The 17114-nt window shown below is 38.8% G+C and overlaps 1 protein-coding gene across 1 annotated transcript; it reads right to left on the minus strand.

Moving 5' to 3' along the window:
- Positions 1-2072: 2072 nt before the first annotated feature.
- chfr (checkpoint with forkhead and ring finger domains, E3 ubiquitin protein ligase) lies at positions 2073-14440 on the minus strand. Its single transcript, XM_073466440.1, has 18 exons — positions 14326-14440; positions 13288-13408; positions 11976-12075; positions 11659-11768; positions 11512-11571; positions 11216-11413; positions 10125-10208; positions 8955-9129; positions 8672-8826; positions 8205-8367; positions 7781-7986; positions 7426-7542; positions 6470-6553; positions 5875-5945; positions 5407-5494; positions 4273-4380; positions 4088-4160; positions 2073-3866 (listed from the first exon to the last, which is right to left on the minus strand). Exons 2-18 carry the CDS (start codon positions 13391-13393, stop codon positions 3824-3826), a joined length of 1941 nt encoding a protein of 646 aa, XP_073322541.1. The 5' UTR covers positions 13394-13408; positions 14326-14440; the 3' UTR covers positions 2073-3823.
- Between the last annotated feature and the right edge of the window lie 2674 nt (positions 14441-17114).

Genomic DNA, 17114 nt, shown 5'->3' on the forward strand with positions numbered 1-17114 from the left:
TAAAAAACTAGAATGAAAAGATGGGATATTGTGCTGATTTTTCAGACTTTGGGTTTTTTGATTGAGCACCTGTTAAGGTCTTCAGCTATATTGGAAATAAAAGAAAGGGAGCCATTTTTAAGAATGGCCCAATTTGAGGGGAAAAATAGGGATAATATGCTTCTCTGCACTCTAATGTGAAGCTGTGCATCACCGTAACTTAATTTTTTTTAAAGACGTATACAAATACACTGATTTCTAGGATTTGTGTCTGACAAGTTTTTTCCAAAGAAAAGTTAAATTAACTTAATAAAAATTAAAATAAAATTGCATCTACTCTTTCTCACTTAAAGATGAATTTATGAATAAGCAATATTTTTTCCCATTTAACTGACAGACACAACATGTTTTCCTCTTTCACATAATGCTTGTTCAAATTACATGTTGGACCACAATTGTCTTCTTCACAAAAAACTTAATTTAAAAAGATTTAAAAGGGTAACGCCAACAATTTTACATGTTAAAGTTTGTTAATAGGTCTAATGTTGGCACCAGGTTTTGAAAAGGAAGAAGAATGCATTGAATAAAAGAGACAATATCTCTGATTCTGGTGTATGTCCATGGTGAGTCCAACTGCGTTGAAGGAGTTGCAATTTTTGACCAGTGGACTGCTTTTCAAAACCTCGCGCCAACATTACCCACAGTGCAACTCATCCAAGTGACATCACTGAAGGCAATTTATCAGATTACAATGCAGCTTCCCCTGGAGCCACACAATACTTTATACTACTTTTTTCACAAATACAGTAGTACTCCCCCAGACCTGTGAACACACAAGTAGTTGGAGTTACCCTTTAAGGTGAGCACAGTGAAAACAGCCCTCTAGTACACATACATCATTCTGCACTGTGATGCTCAAAGTGAAGTAATGAGCAAAACACACTTTTCTTCGCAGGAGGGGACTTTAAAAAAAAAATGGATTGACAAAAACATGTAATATTGTAGAGACAGCTAAATCAAGTCTTTTAATGTGTTAACATAAACAAGCAAATCAGATCTAGATGCATTTCAAAGACAATTTAGCATCGCTAATACAACATACAGGGTAAAGAGGCATTTATCCAACGCTCAAACATATTTATCAAACTCAAGTCTGCACAAAATTTCTGCATGTGCCTAGTGCTTGTCTATAGATCTAACTAGAAGCTGATTATGGTCTAGATAATCTAATCTGTTCAAATAGTGCATTGCATTCAAAGTTTACAGGCATCAGTCAGGACTTACATCCCAGCTGTGAACAGATGTGAATGTGACTCTGATGCCTGTCCAGTCTCCCATCTTCCTGGGAGCTGTGATGAGGTAGAATGAAACCTGCCTCTTCCATACCGCTGAGCACCCTGGTCCAGACTTTTGCACACAAAGTGAGTAAATATTTGCCTTAGTATACAACATGCCCCACCACAGGGAGAATGCAAAGCACTCCTCCAAAGCCTCCTTAATACCAATTCCTGATTGGAGCGGCTTGGGACTGTTGTTGGCTTAGGGTGCCCAGATCTCCGGTAGGGAATAATTAAAACTCAGCCACTATGTCGGGGGATCGACCGGGTTTGTGCTGAGGGCCTGAGCCGCTAAGGAATGCCAGTGTGGACCCAACATGATTGAAGGGGTAAAAAAAATTAAAAAATACACAAAACAAAGAAAAATACAGCTAAACCACCTTGCTAACACCACAGATTAACTCAGGAGCTCTGGCAGAGGCCAGGAAAGTGCCCATTCACAACGAAAATATGAAGCGCTACATTTCAGGACAACACATTCTGTTTCTATATTCACTATGGCTAATGTTTCTAATAACATTAAGCAAAAAAATAAGCACCATCAAGGACATCCTTTAAAAATAATTTTTCATTGCATTCCCTTCCTGATGATTTATAATTAATGTTGGGATGAAACTTTTCATATGACCACAAATCAGATATTTATGAGCCAGTATTGACATGTCATATTCTGACTTAAAAAGAAGACTTTCCATTTGTGAGAGTCAAGTTATGTGCAAATATCCTCATGGCTGTACAATATAAAAACACATCCAGACATCTTTAGTATCTTTATTTTATTCTTCTACAATCAACTGAAAAACTAAATAGAAATGGAAACATGCGCCCAGCATTTAAATGTACTGGATGCAAGCTAAGCCCTGCGTTTAACATTTTCTACTCTCTCATTCTTCAACTCCACCAGCATTTTCTACAGGCCAATAACAGTGATTCTACAAAACACAGGGAAACATCAAGGCCATTACTTCATTCTAGTATTTCAATATTTAAAGGCCTCTTCAAACTAATGTCTAGATGGTCTTATTTGACTTGGCTAACAAGTCCAAAAATCGAAGGCGGATTTTTGATTTATTTTTTTACAGTAGAGATCAATACCAGATGTGCATGTTTGCATAATGGGGACTCACTGACACTTGGGTGCTGATAGTCATAAATGAGAGGTCATCAAATTCAACATGACTGTGCAGTGACAGCTTTTACATGTTGACACAGAACTCGTCTAACCACTAATCATGGTTAAGCTGCAATTTAAAAAAAAAAAAACAGCAGCTTTGTGTACCTGAGGAACCAGAGAAAATCTTACCAAATCAAATATTTCCAAAACATCTGAATAAACCTCTATCAAAAAGTAAGCTAGAAACACAAATGGCAACAGAACATACTGTTGTGTTGTATTGGCACTATTCTCTGAACCGTTCCTTCTGCAAGTGTATCCTGCAAGACTCTACTCTAAAAGCCACTAAAGGGAACACCTTCATCATATTAAACTATAAGTGGTTGACCGAAGTGCAGACTAGTTTCTTTTCAACTGTGCATTTCATCACAGCTTAGCCCTTACTACAAGGCTCTGAGAAAGCGTTCCTTCTACACTACTTTAATCACCTTGGAGATGATTATCCAGAGCAAAGCATACAATAGAGGCCCTCGTACACATTGATCCCCTTCCCAATCCTATACAAATATCACATGGGATTATGAATCTACCCTGGTGCACATGTGGGGCTTGGACGTGGCTTTTTGCCCTCGTCTGGGAACACAGTAATGCCTTGGTGAGAAAGGAAAAAGTCCCTCAGAGGTGAGAGATTTTTACTTTGCAATATACTTTAAAAAAGGTTGGATCATGGAAACACCAAAATGGTGCTCTGCTGTCATACTCTGTATCACTTTACTGTGATACAGATGTTTTTCATCTGCATTATGTTTTAGGAAGCCCTGGATTCTTCATTCAGCATTCATAAGACTGTAAGCCTCAACTGCCAAGGCTGGAGGAGGACTTAATATAAAAACATGCTCACCAACATGTGTAAGTGTACATAAATGGCCTTAATCCATAGAGATTGCGTCTCATACTCTGAGAAAACATTTGTCATGTAGGCTGGAGGACATATCAGGAAGCATTTTTAACAAATGACAAATAAATTACTCAAACAGTTGGTGTTTGGTTACCTGGTAGACTAGATGAATGCATAAGCCATAGACAAAATGTATTAAAATTTAAATGGAGGCTGGTGTTAAACGCCCTCACAGGTCTTCACTCTAAAAAGCATCTAAAACCTTTAGTAAACATTGAACTTTAATGTTATTGTGCATAGCATGATTTCACACAGCCCAGTGTCAAGTAAGACACTATTGTAAATGGATACTGATTGTAATTTCTGCATTAGGTTATTGCATAACATCTGGAAGGCAGTTAGCTATAATGGACAAAACGTAACAAGATCGTGTCTACGAGATGCTCACTTATCTACATTTGACACTTATGTAAAGAAACAAACCACGCGGCTCGTTCAGCTCTTGAACCGTGTCTGCTCACATATGTGGTTGAATTTCCTGAAATCAAAATAAAGAAAAGAAAACCACATAAATTAAGTGCACAAAACCACAGAGATGATATGACATGAAGCATCATACACAGGAGGACTACAGGACCAAGTTTATACAAGGACTCCTTCTAGTGGTGAAGCAAGTGAACAGCATGCACATCACATATCGGTTATGTCATTCCAAAGTACAGGCAGAGCTGGTCTCAACAGAATTATTAAAACACTTACACTGCATGATGTGCCTTCACCTGCGTGCGACAGTTGCGTCCCCAGTAACAGTCGGGACGAGATATTACACCAGCTGAAGACAGAAAATCATATGAAGATATTACATGAAGTCTTGATTCAAAAACAGTAAGCCATTTTACCTCTAAGTTGTCTCAAACACTGAAAAACAAACGTTTAAACCTGACCTGGCAGTTCAGATGAAGGGATGTTCTGTCTGTACTTGTAGGCGAGCTCCTTGAATGCTCGCAGGCCACAGCAGTAGCACAAGATGGCATCAGCAGAGACACGACAATCTGATAGAGAGAGAGTCAAAAAGGACAAGATATTATCACTCTCTTTTTATAGGACATTGGGGCCTTAGTTCAGCCAACCTGTATGTGCTGTGAGTTTTGTACTGGATCTTCCAGTTGTATCTGCAGTGGTGGAGGAAGTATTCAGATCCTTATTTTAGTAAAAGTACTGTTTCACACTGTGAAAATACTTTATACTATGACGTTACAGGTAAAAGTGCTGCACTGTAAATGTTATTCAAGTACAATTACGTAAGTATAATCAGCGAAATGTACTTCAAGTACTGAAAGTAAAAAGTACTCAAAGCAGTGCCTGTGACTATTATAATATACCATTACATTATTATGACACATGCATTAATTAAGCAGGAGTTTCCTGATGTAGTTTGTTCAGATGAAGCTGAACTCTTTTGTATAGGACTGCAACTAATGATTATTTTCATTATGGATTAATCTGCTGACAGTTTTCTTGGTTTGGATTGTTTGGTTTGTAAAAATTGTGAAAATAGTGAGAAATGCCGTTAAAATTACCCTGAGTTTTTTAAAATGCATGCTTTGTCTAACCAACAGTACAAACCTCAAAATTACTCTAAATAAAGTAAAAGTACTAAAATAATAAAAAAGGAAAGCAGCAAATCTTCGCATTTGTGAAGCTGGAACTGTGAAATGTTTTTACGTGTAAAATTACTTCAGCTATTATAGTATAACTTTTTGTAAATTGATGAACTGTTAATCAACAAATCATTTTAGCTGTACTTGCGTAAACTAACATACCAAATTTTTGAAGAAAATGTCATATTTTACAAGTTCTTTGTGTGTTGTGTATGCAAGCATCCTAATCTGTGAAGTAACTCAAGTAATTGCAGTAAAGTAAAAGTACAATATTTCCCTCAGATGTAGTGGAAGAAGTGTTAGAAGTAGAAAGTGGCATGAAAAGAAAAAGTCAAGTAAAGTACAAATACCTCAAATTTGTACTTAGTAGTACTACTTGATAATAAAAGTGACTCTGGTTTTAATCTAAAAGCTCACCTGTCAGATGGTAGTTTCCCTGCTGTAAGCTCTGCAAAGCCTCCTGGAGCAGATCTCTCCATGACTTCCCCTTGGAGGTCAGGTAGTTCTGGTGGAAGGATGAAAACACACAAACAAATAGCATCTCATCATCACATACGACAGTAGGTGCAGAGATGCATTTCAAATCATCTTACAACCTTAGCTTAGGTTGTAAATGGAGACTTGTGTAAGCTTTAGTTGATGCCCTTGACATTTTTTAAATCAGGAGAGTTTATTTAGCTTAGTGAGGTAAGAGGTGTTTGGAGGACACACAGATCGAAAGTGTGTTTGAGCATCAAGAAGATAAATACCAACCAACCACCCAGGACATAATTAGCATCATCTCTATACTAATGACCGAAATATGTAATGCATTCTAACATACAAATAAATAACTAACACAAAATATATCATTGAAATATCTGACATGCAGATAGTCGTTCTTACCTGGAGGACCTCTGATTCATAGTTGTTGTTGTTCAGCGCACCATCCAGGCATTTGTCCGTCAGAATGAGCTCTGGAAAAAAAAAAGAAAAAAAAAAGAAAAATGGTGTATTTGAACCACGAAACATTTGGCAAACTATAACACACAAATCTGCAGTACAAATAAATACATAAGAAGCCATGTCACAGACAGGATGTTTTACGGTTGCAAATTTGAATTCCTGAGCTGCATTGTTGTGGTCAAAGATATACAAGAGCTCCATCAACTGGGAGTCGAAATTCATCTCAGCTGCTGAAGCTTAGGTTTCTCCAACACTGAACCAAAATCACTAAGTCACCCTACAATACTGCTCAGTGGTGGTGTCTTAATTTATATTCGACACAAATATGCAGAAAATATGTTTAATCAGTTTTCCTGCTAAGAATAAAATGTCAAAAACACAACGCTTATAATTTTAGAATGACAATCATCAAAATAACAGATGTTGCATTTGGACACTAGCCAAAAAATTCCAATACTTGTTGAAAGCTACGACCCAGCAATAAGCCTAACAGGGGAAACCCCCCTGAGGCTGTTTTGCTGAAACAGATACATACCACTGAATCGAGCCAGACAGCCTTGACAGCCAATCCTCTGGCAACCCCAGTACATGTGACAGAAGGGTCGATGGCACAGCACACCTGCCAACACACAGCACATCATGCATAAGAGGTATATCATGGGGTTTGTGCAACAATCTACCTGTACATGTGAATGGCTGGCAAAGATGTACTTCAACTATGAGCCGATTTTACATGTATAGCACACCTCAACACATTTTTATTAAATATGTCTTTCTACTGAAGAGCCTAACTCAATTTAAACCGACACTGACTGGCTTATAGAATCTATGAGTTTTAGCTTACTTTATTAAAGCTGCAGTGCCGGACTTTTACATATAAATGAACTTCTGTAACATTCAAGCCCTTACAAAACAAGGGCCTTAATTTGACAGGACAGCTAAAGAGTTGACAGAAAAGGAGGTTGAGAGAGTAGACGCAAAGAGCAACAGGTTGCAGTTGAACCTGGGCCACTGGTAAGGACTCAGCCTTTTTGTACATGGGGCGTAGGCTCTACCAGGTGAGCGACAGGGACACCCTCACAGTGCTGATAAGACCCATCGCGGCCAGGTAAATTTCTACCTTTTTGAACACAGACTACCGCCACCTGGTGGTATGCCGAGTCATTTTCTCCTTACACAGGCACAGAATGCATGAGCTAGTTGGCCTTGGTCTTTGCTGATAATTATAGTGCAATTTTTTGAGGCGACACAACAGTCAGCCTCAGTAGTTGCTAGTTCTTTGACGTCTGTTTGGTGTGCCCTATGGTGTCATGAGCATGTGTCAACAGTGTCCGTCACAAGGAGGAAACAAGAATTCCACACTGCAGGTTTAATTCCTTTTCTATTTCACTGTGCACAATACAATAACAGATTTATTGTCTAAATGAAACTATAAATTTAAAAACACATTACATGACTGCAGACTGTCTAACAAGTTCTGGGAGCACTCACATTGCTGAGCAATAACCTGCTGGCTGTTTGGCTCGGCCCGTCTGTCTGGCATTGGTTGGAGGCAGCAGGTGCAGATGAGATGGCAGCCCTGAGGGGGGCAGCGGTACTCATGAGGAGCTGCAGACAGGACGGGAGCAGACATATGTCTGAGACAGGAGGAAGGCACGCGGATCTCTACAGTTGCTAAAGTGAGCTTTCAGATGCATTTTCCAATGACAGAACACACTGTAATTCTTGCTTAATTTTACTGTTGGTATTAGGATTATAACAGAATGTGGTCCCTAGCAATTTGCCATCGACTGAAATGTTTAACATTAGTTACTGATCCTTTCATCTAATGTACACTTAGAATCACCTGAGGGGATATCAGAGGATGTTGAGGGCTGCTCCCCTGTGGCCTTTGCAGATGCAGATTCTTCGTCAGTTGCTGGTTTGGGTGAAGGAGGCATAGGTGGTGGAGCTGGCAGACCAGGGAACCAGAAGTTTGAACCTGAGGCAAACAGCACTTGACTGATCTCCCTCCTGTAGCCAGGACACTGTCTGCACATCACTAGAGGCTGACTGGGGACAAAAAATGCAAAAGAAAATCACCACATGAAGAACTGTTCAATAAACAAGCAAAAACAGGCTTCCAACCCTGATAACTTTCCCATGTAAAGATATTCTTCTGTTATTGCAGATTGTCATACAGATATAAATTTTCATCCAAAGACTAAAACGTAATCAAAATCACAATTAACACACAGTTTCCTACCGATAAAGACAATCAGAGCTTTTACCTAATGTCTGAGGAGTCACTGTCGTTGTCAGAGAGCTCAAACAGATAATCTGAACTGCCCTCCTCGTCAGAGAAAGAGCGCTCAACTTTTGGCTGCAACATGTCCTGAGTTATCTTGTTACGGCTGTCCATGCCCTTTAGGTCCTCCTCACTGCGGCACTTCTCTGTGGGACAGAAAGGGACATACAAAACGTATACAAAGTCAGCATTGGAAAGGTAAACCATTTTGGACAATCATACAAAGTAAGAAGTTCTTGCCTACATGTCATTACTGCTCTCTTCTGTGAATCTCTATCATGTCAGCTTTTATAGGAATTGCTCAACAACAGCTACATTTTTCTGTTATGTAAGGCAATTTTCCCCATCTACTTTGAATTTTTTCAGTTGATGGCAATACAGGGGCTGGCATTTTGTGCCAATGTTTCATGATTAAAAGATGCTATTAAAATAATGTTTATCTGTGCAAACCTGGGTGCTGGATGAGGTAGGCCTCCACCAGGTTGTTGAGGATGTGGTTCTTATGAATCCTCTCCACAGGGCAGCGGCAGGTGGGGCAAAGAGAAGAGCGCTCCATCCAGCCAGAGTAGCAGGCAGCACAGAAGACGTGCATGCAAGGCTGCAAGCTGAAGCAAAAACAAGAGGCTCAGTATTAAACTCACATTGCATTTGTTGGCCATGAAAAACCAAAAAGTGTGGTTTAAGCCCCTAACCTTGGACATCTGTTTGAATGCCACGGTCCTTGGGATCTTACCTGACACAGTCATGTAGTAGGTCCTGGCAAATAACACACGTCAGGCTCTCCTCCATCTTGTCTGTTTTAGTCCCTTCCATTGGTGGTTTAGACAAAACACTCCCAACACTTCCCTTAGTTGAACCGACCACTTCTGTACGGGAGGTGTGTGGCAAGCCCAGACCGTAATCTTTATCTGTAAACACAATAACTGCATATTACATGCTACAACGAGTCTCGGTTTTCGGCAGAAAACTTTCCAGGTTAGGCTTGAAGTGTCTGGGGTTGGAATAAAAGCTGCAAGTAAAGCTCTGTTCTATACAAAGGTTCTATTTGTGAAAGCACAATGACCAGTGTGGGCGTCTCTAAGCTCACCTGCTTTTCTGGTTCATGTCTTCAAGTGCAAAAGGGCTGTCTGAAGGTAAATATAGATCACTGTTGTGTTGATTATGGTTATCTCACATCCTAAAATGTGTTCCAGCAGTGTTTGCATTTTTATTTTGTTTTTAAGTTGGAAAGAATGTCACGAGTAATGACCTGGCCAGTCTTTGCCGAGGTGTGTGTTGTCATTTGCATGTGATTTAATGAAAGTAATCACAGTCAACAGCAGCTTATAATGATACGGCACCACTCCTCTAATCAGAGGCTGCAGATCTAACATGTGTCCTGCCACCTTCAGAAGGCTGCAAGGATTTAATGAACTGAATGAGAAGCTTTTCATACAGCATAAGCATGTGAGGACTGTAGATGCTGTAACAGTTATCCAGATTATGTAATAAATCCAAACTGCATGCAAGCATTCCTGTTTTAGATGTTTGAAACACAATTACTGGCTAGGAAGTGTTAAAATGGTTTGTTTGCAATTTGGACTTAATATAATCAGATAAGTGGCAGCTGTGTGATCTCAGTGAAAAGTCTAAGGCCAAAGTTCGGCCAAAATTCCAACAACTGGCCTTCAGATTCTTAATTTGAAAGAACCTCCCACCTGCCTCTCCTTCCATCTGTGCACTCTGTGCTTGGCACAAAACTACCAAACGGACCAGAAAAGCACATTTCAAAGTCAGGAAAAAGCCAAATGGATACCAAATTAGAGTGCTGCTTGTGCTGGTCATTGTGCCGCCACAAAAATAGGGCCCACAGTCTAATGTGAGTATCAGAACTGAGATTAATCCCAGAGTAAAAGCAATTTACCATCATCAGTTTTTCTCCTCTTGCTCTCTGGCTCCATGTTGTCCAAGTCTTTTTCTTGCGCTGTGGCAGCATCTTCAGCTTGGCCTGATAAGATAGAGGAACAACAGACAAGGGTCAAATAATGTTGTTTCTGTTTTGACAGTGATGACTAGGGATGCGTCATATCCAATGCTCATGATAGTATCTGTGTCATATCAAATGAAAATGAGATGAAAGCAGACAGTTCTGTCAGTTAAACACCAGGCTGAAGATAGTGTGATGATCCTCAGCTGGACACATTTTGCCCAATACTGAAAAAGTTGGTTGATCAGCTGCAATAACAAGACCAACATCAGCAGGACGGTTTCTTTCAAGGACTGTGACAGAGAGTGAATTTAAAAGAAGACCCACAGCTCTGCCTCTCTGTGTTTTGTCTGTGTGATAGATGGTGAATTCACAGGTTGTGAGAGGAGCAAACAGAGGCTGGCTGGAGAAATCTGACTACACCAGCTGAAAGTAGGCTATCACAATAATATTATTATTACAATGCCATTCTAATAAATACTAGGCCCTAGGCTTTAATAACATGGCCTATGGTGTTACTGATGTCTTTAAAGGAAGGGTCTGACATTTTGGGAAATATGCTTGCCGAGAAGATCAATAACATTCTCATATCCATCCATTAAATATGAGGCTACAGCCAGAAGACTTAGCTTTGCATAGAACAAAAACTGAAAACAAGGGGATGAAGCTAGCTTTGCCCTGTCCAAAAGGTACAGAAACCAAATTGTAAAGACAACATGTTGGGATTTTACAGAATGGTTACATGTGGGACTCTTTATTGGCCAGAAAAGTCTCTTTCTGGAGTCTTTTCATCATCACGAGGTTACAAGACGACCGGCGGAGACTCTGGGAAGTCTCTTCTCGCGCCAAGAAATAGTATTTACATGACCACGTAAGACTCTCCCCACCAACTGAACTCAGAGCTACTGTATGTAAACATTAACAATTCATCTACAGTGTGAATTTCCAGACAGAACGCTGAAGAAAAAGTCCTCCCTCTCACCACAATAGATCACCCCTCATCAGCAGAGTTTTAGCAGAGAACCTACCAGAGGCAGGACAGGCTGTGGTTGCCATGGGACCACAAGTTGTAGGGCTCTCGATGCAGAAGTGGGAAGTAGATGTGGAGGGCTGAGGTTCCTCCTGTGTTGGATCACGAGGAGCCTTTGTCAGCATTACGGGCTCCACGGAGAGAGACATCTCTGAAGGTGGAACTGGAGCAGGACTGTGGGCCGACCTCTCCATGTCTGAAGTTTAGATAAAAAGTAGGGTGTTACAATATAGCTGCAGAATCAAAGTGGTTGCATTCGACAAAGGAGCTGTGGGGAATTAGCTGACTACTTACCATAACTATTATGTGAGATAGCCTGCTCCGTTTTGATTGAGTGGTAAACGTAGGCAACGTCTACAGGGTGACAAGAAGATGTTGTCTCTCTTTCTTTGAAATAAATTCATATAAACATTCTCATGGGGGACAAAATGAACAACTCACTTTGTTCTGGCTCACTTTTCCTGTACACAAAGTAGATGACATCGCCATTCTGCAGCATGTGAGTTTGCTTCTTGACCAGTTTCGACATGTTGATAACCGTGCCATTAGTGCTAGAGACAAACAAACAAACAAAAAGATGTGTCGTTGTATGATGTAAAAGTATCGGATCACTTTAACAGCTCTAAAAACACAAGCAAAGTCATTCTTTCGAACACACTTCAACATACTTTAGGTGTATTTTTGGTCTAACTACCAAGAGTGCCCAAATGAACTGAATTGAATGAATTCTCTAATGGGTGAACATCTGACTACGGTACCTCATGTCTTCCAGCCACACCAGTCCTGAGCTTTCATCTTGCACAATCTTGCAGTGCTCCCCTGATACCAGTTTGTTGGCTGGAAAGGACAGATAACATCCTGGAAAAAGAAATGGTATTTCATCTCATTAGTGTCATTATTATTTGTGGAAGAGTATAATGATTAATACAGTACTACATATACAATATCCCTCATATTTACAACTATCATGTGCAATTCCTATTTGAATCCTGTGCAATCCAATGTCTCTGTGCAATTACATTTTTATCCTCTTTCAGTATATTACTACACACCATGTGTGTATTACAATTATGGGTGCAATTATCCTGTGCGATTGTCAGTTTTGGGCATATCTGTATGTGAAAAGGTGAATAGAGTGAATATAGTCGTTATTAAGTAACACTTTTTAATAACCATCAATAAATGGTGAATATTTATTTAATTAAACTTATAACTAATAAACTGTTATTTCACTGTTAACAAACAATAACATGCTTTATAAACTATTTTAAGCAATTATTTATTGTAAAGTTTCAAGTGATGTTTATGAACAATTGCTTAATGGTTTATAAAACATTTAATTGCTTGTAAACAGTCTATTAACTAAGCTATTAACTAAAGTGTAATTAACTGTAACTTACTATTAATGGGCATTATAAAGTGTCAGCCTTTATAATTTTTTCTAATTCTGTTGTTGTCTTTATTTATCTAGCATTTTCCACGGTAAAGGATCTATTATCCTATCTCAATATGTGTATCTTTTTCAGAGTATGTCAACACGTGTTTTCACGATCATTTCTTTATTCCCCCCTCTGACCATTCCAGCATACTATTACGATTCACCTTCTCATGACATTTTTTTTAAAAACCCTTTAGAGACCCAGACATAAGCTAACCAATTAAGACGAGTCACTTTGCATTGCAAAAAAGTAGACCCCAAAGCTCGCTACAACAAAGCAGACACAGAGGGAAATATAGGCCTAACCCTTTCTTAAGCAAAACCCATACACAAAAAAATCTACTTAATATTCTGCACACATGTTGTCAATGGAGGCCTTTTGTTATCATCACAAGGGGCTGTCTAAGTTTGGTGCACTAAAGAAGTCTTTGTGTTTTCAAGGGGGAGGTTATAAGGGCTCCAGACACTGACAGCAATGTCTACAGACTAGACGATCTTTTGTTAATAGGCATCACCACGTTTACAGCTTTTTAAAGCAGGATAAAAAAATGTTAACAACATATTAAAAAACAAGATTCAAGGTGAAGACAAAACTTTGTCGTTCATTCCATGACAAACAGAAACAAACCTACCTTTTTTTCTGCCAACTGTGCATTCCCTGTTGAAAAGCAGGACAGTTTCACTGGAGTCCACTTTGACCAGTTTTCCCCATGCTCGTCCTCTTTTATAACTGTCCATCTCCCAATGTTTGCTCTATAAGAAGTTATGAGAACACAAGTGGAAATGGTTAAGTAAATGAAAAACTCTTACACACTACTGGGCACATGGTAGCAAAGAGAAAGTGAAATTAATCATTAATTTCACATTTTAGTGTATGCTGGTGAAATAACAACCTACTGAGACATTTTATTTAGTCAGTTACTAATATCAGATATACTAATAATAAATGAAAACATTGTTTCCAGGATTCTGATGTTAGCTGCCAAATAAGGTTCAAATCTGACATTTAAAGACACTCAGGGTCTCGGCAGACATACCCTTGTAAAACATAATATAAACTCTTCTTAAAATTAATACAATCGTTCATTCTTCATTTCTGTTGTCAGAGAAAATACCTTGCACCTATTCGAATAAGATTTCATCTTAAGGAAATGTATAGTCCCACAGATCTCTGAAGTCAAACACACCAAAATCTTACATAACATATCGTGCTTTATGTATGCCGAATTCACAAGTGAACTTCATAGATTCATAAATGATCATGAACAACAGCAGGAAAGCTATGCAACCTGCGAAATAAGCAAGGCTCCATGAAACTGGTAGAGCTTCTCATGATGTTTGGTACGAAACCAAAAGCTGCTAACGAGACCTAGCTTTTCTGAGTTTACTAGCTATCCAACGATATTTGCTGCATCTGTTAATCGTTGATAGACTTCGTTTTCAACCGTCAACTATTAATTACTTGACAAAGTGTTAGAAAAAGCACATGTTGTGGGATATTATTACAGATAACGTGGACAAACATAACTTCGCTCAATAGTAACACTAAGCTAACGCTAACGTTAGCAGCCAACCAATCTGTGTATCCAAGAGATAATCCGGGGCACAACGCAACAACTAGACATGTCCGTAACCTTAGACGCATCGCAAGTCTTAAGTGCTTATCTTACCGTCAAAAGCTGAGTTTTTTGTCCCAGAAGCTGTGAATAAAACAGCTTCTTCTCCTCATGTTCCAGCTAGGCGCAAGATGCACTTCCTGCCAAGCTCAGGGTTGACATTATATACCGTCATCAGCTGACGGAGGAGGGGCGGTGTGGGCTTGTGTTTTAAAGTACGGGTGTTTCCATCCGTGCTGCGGCGGCACCCTCCCATATGAACTCCCACTGTCTGCTGATCTGTGGCTCAAGTGCATGCACACATTGCTGCTATTGCATCGGAGAAGACACTGCAGGGAAATAAAGAAAGTGTGTTTGGAAAGAATATAATCACCATATGCAAAGAAGTTTGTATCATGTGGTACAAAATACACGTTTGTTATAACAAGCCAGCAGTGCCTGCAACAAGTGCACCTGTATTTAGTGAGAATTATGCAGAGAATGCACATTTTGTGATACCTGGTATATAACAACTGCAACTGTGTATTTTTACTTTTATTTTTCATGTTTCATGTAGCACGTAGTAAATATTTATAATGTGTGTACTGTAATATAGTGTGATTTACCTGATTTACCAAACCTCTTTTCACAAGCACCTTATCTTTTTGCAGCTTTTTTGACTTTTTTGGACATTTTTTTAAAGATTGTTTTTATTGAACTTTTCAGCTTTTATACAATAAAAGAAGCTGAATAAACGTAAGATTAAGGAAAATTAAAATAACAACAACAAAATCAACTTCATATAGTCATATATTCCACCCAGCTTGACATATATTATAATTCGGTGGGTAATAACCACATATAACCACATATATATGTATATATATATATATACAGATGAAAATGCATAATAAGTAAATCAGAAATTTGCTTTTTGGACTAAAGGCTTAAAGAATAAGTTCACCCAAAAATGGAAATTCAGTCACTTATTTCTGTAACTTTCTTATCTCTCATTTTTTCAATAACTGAATAAACAAGCTGTTCTCAGAGGACAATAAGGTCCCCAGAACACTGTGTGAAGCCAGAAAGGTGGCAGGGTCCGCCAAATAAAAACAAAGTAAAACAGTATGAAATTGTGTTGTCCTTTAAGGTCAGCTTGTTTATTCAGTCATGACATTGAAGAGAGTTTGTTTTTTTAGTTTGTTTAGGTGTAAAAAATCTGTCACTGACGATCTTTCTCTTCTGATTAAAATTTCTTCCCCAAATCTACATTGTGAACCTTCTAAAACAAAAACAAAATCCTGCAGATCCCTCAGGGTGTGTAGCATCCCTGCCATGTGCAGGTTGTAGTGCAACAGGCCCATGCATTCTTGAGGAATGCTGATGCCCTTCAGTGTTGCGTCCACAGCATTTCTCACAATGGCTGACGGCCGTGAATTGCTGTTCAGGTCTGCCACACGCTTCTTTGCCTCCGTCACATCATCACTGTTGAGGAAATTGATGATTATTTTCACTGAAGCTGTCTCCATCTCCTCCTCAGTCAGGGGTCATCCTACTGATAGTGAGGTCTCTGTATACACTGCTGTCATCATGCCTTTTCTGGCTCTAACAGCAGTTGAGCTGATGCGCTGCCTTACAGTCTAGAGTTTCCTTTGTCTACCTATAGCCAACAAGGATGAAAAGCCCTATTAGTGACGTTCAACATCTGTAATTTTCAAGGACATCTGGGTCCAGAAAAGCTTGTGGTGAGATTATTTTGTCAATAACCCAGGAACAATCTCTATGTACATTATGTACGTGGATGTAATAAAAAAGATAAGCAAGAAATACCATAAATAGATAAAAAATCCTAAGAAACATTTCAAAATGTCTTTCCCCCAAAACATTGTGTGCTTCCAGCTGCTGTTAACATCTGCACAGTGATTTTGTTTTTGTTTTTGGGTCTGAGGAGCAGAGTTATGAAGGTTTCACTGCTTCTCTGAGGTCAGCACTTCCAGAGAAAAATACCAAAACAGACCTTAAAAAAAATTCAACTTGCATCCATTTAATATTAGTTTTATTCAACTCTTTGAAAGAAAGGCAATAAATATTAAAACAGGAAAAAAGCCTTCCTAACTCCTTATTTCTCAATTTACAATTTCAGTTTAAACCATGACCCTACTCGAAGCTGTTACCAATAAAGCCTTAGTTGGTGTAGTTACTCCTTCTTCTAAAATATGAAGATGACTTTATTGTATATATAATATTATGACTAGTTAATGCAGTGAAGATAATGTTTATTACAGCAGTTCTTTATTAAGTTCCTCTCAGACTTTAACAGTGGAAGTGACATCATAGTGAGTTTTACCTTCTTCTTACTTTATCAAGCGAGCTTGAAATCAAAGTTTCTCCAACTTAAACAACAAATAAACGGATGTGAAAGAGTTGATCAAATAAAAATGATGAATAAATAGGCAGAGTGAGGCAAGACTGCAAGCTGAGGCTGTTCTACAGCATTTATCATCCATTCAGCATCCTTGAGTGCTCCAATTTGGATGCCATATGTATCTGCCTGTAGCTCATTATCTGTTCATATCCAGAAAATGTATCTGTATTAGATTACTGGTCACACAGACACCATTTAAATATACACCATCGAAATGTAACAGCAGGCAGAAATCACAGCGCAGGATCTACTACAGTTTAAGAATCACAGGGGGTGTGGTGATCAATACTTAATTAATACTTGTTAAGCGGATCAATTCAATGTTGGTTTTGTGCTTTTCACCTTTTTACCCTCTTACTTACCAATACAAGCCAAGCATAATGAATTGATATAAACAAGGAGATTGGGGAAAATAAAATCCATCAAGTTAAATTTTACA

This window comes from Pagrus major, chromosome 5 (assembly GCF_040436345.1).
Source record: "Pagrus major chromosome 5, Pma_NU_1.0".
NCBI lineage: Eukaryota > Metazoa > Chordata > Actinopteri > Spariformes > Sparidae > Pagrus > Pagrus major.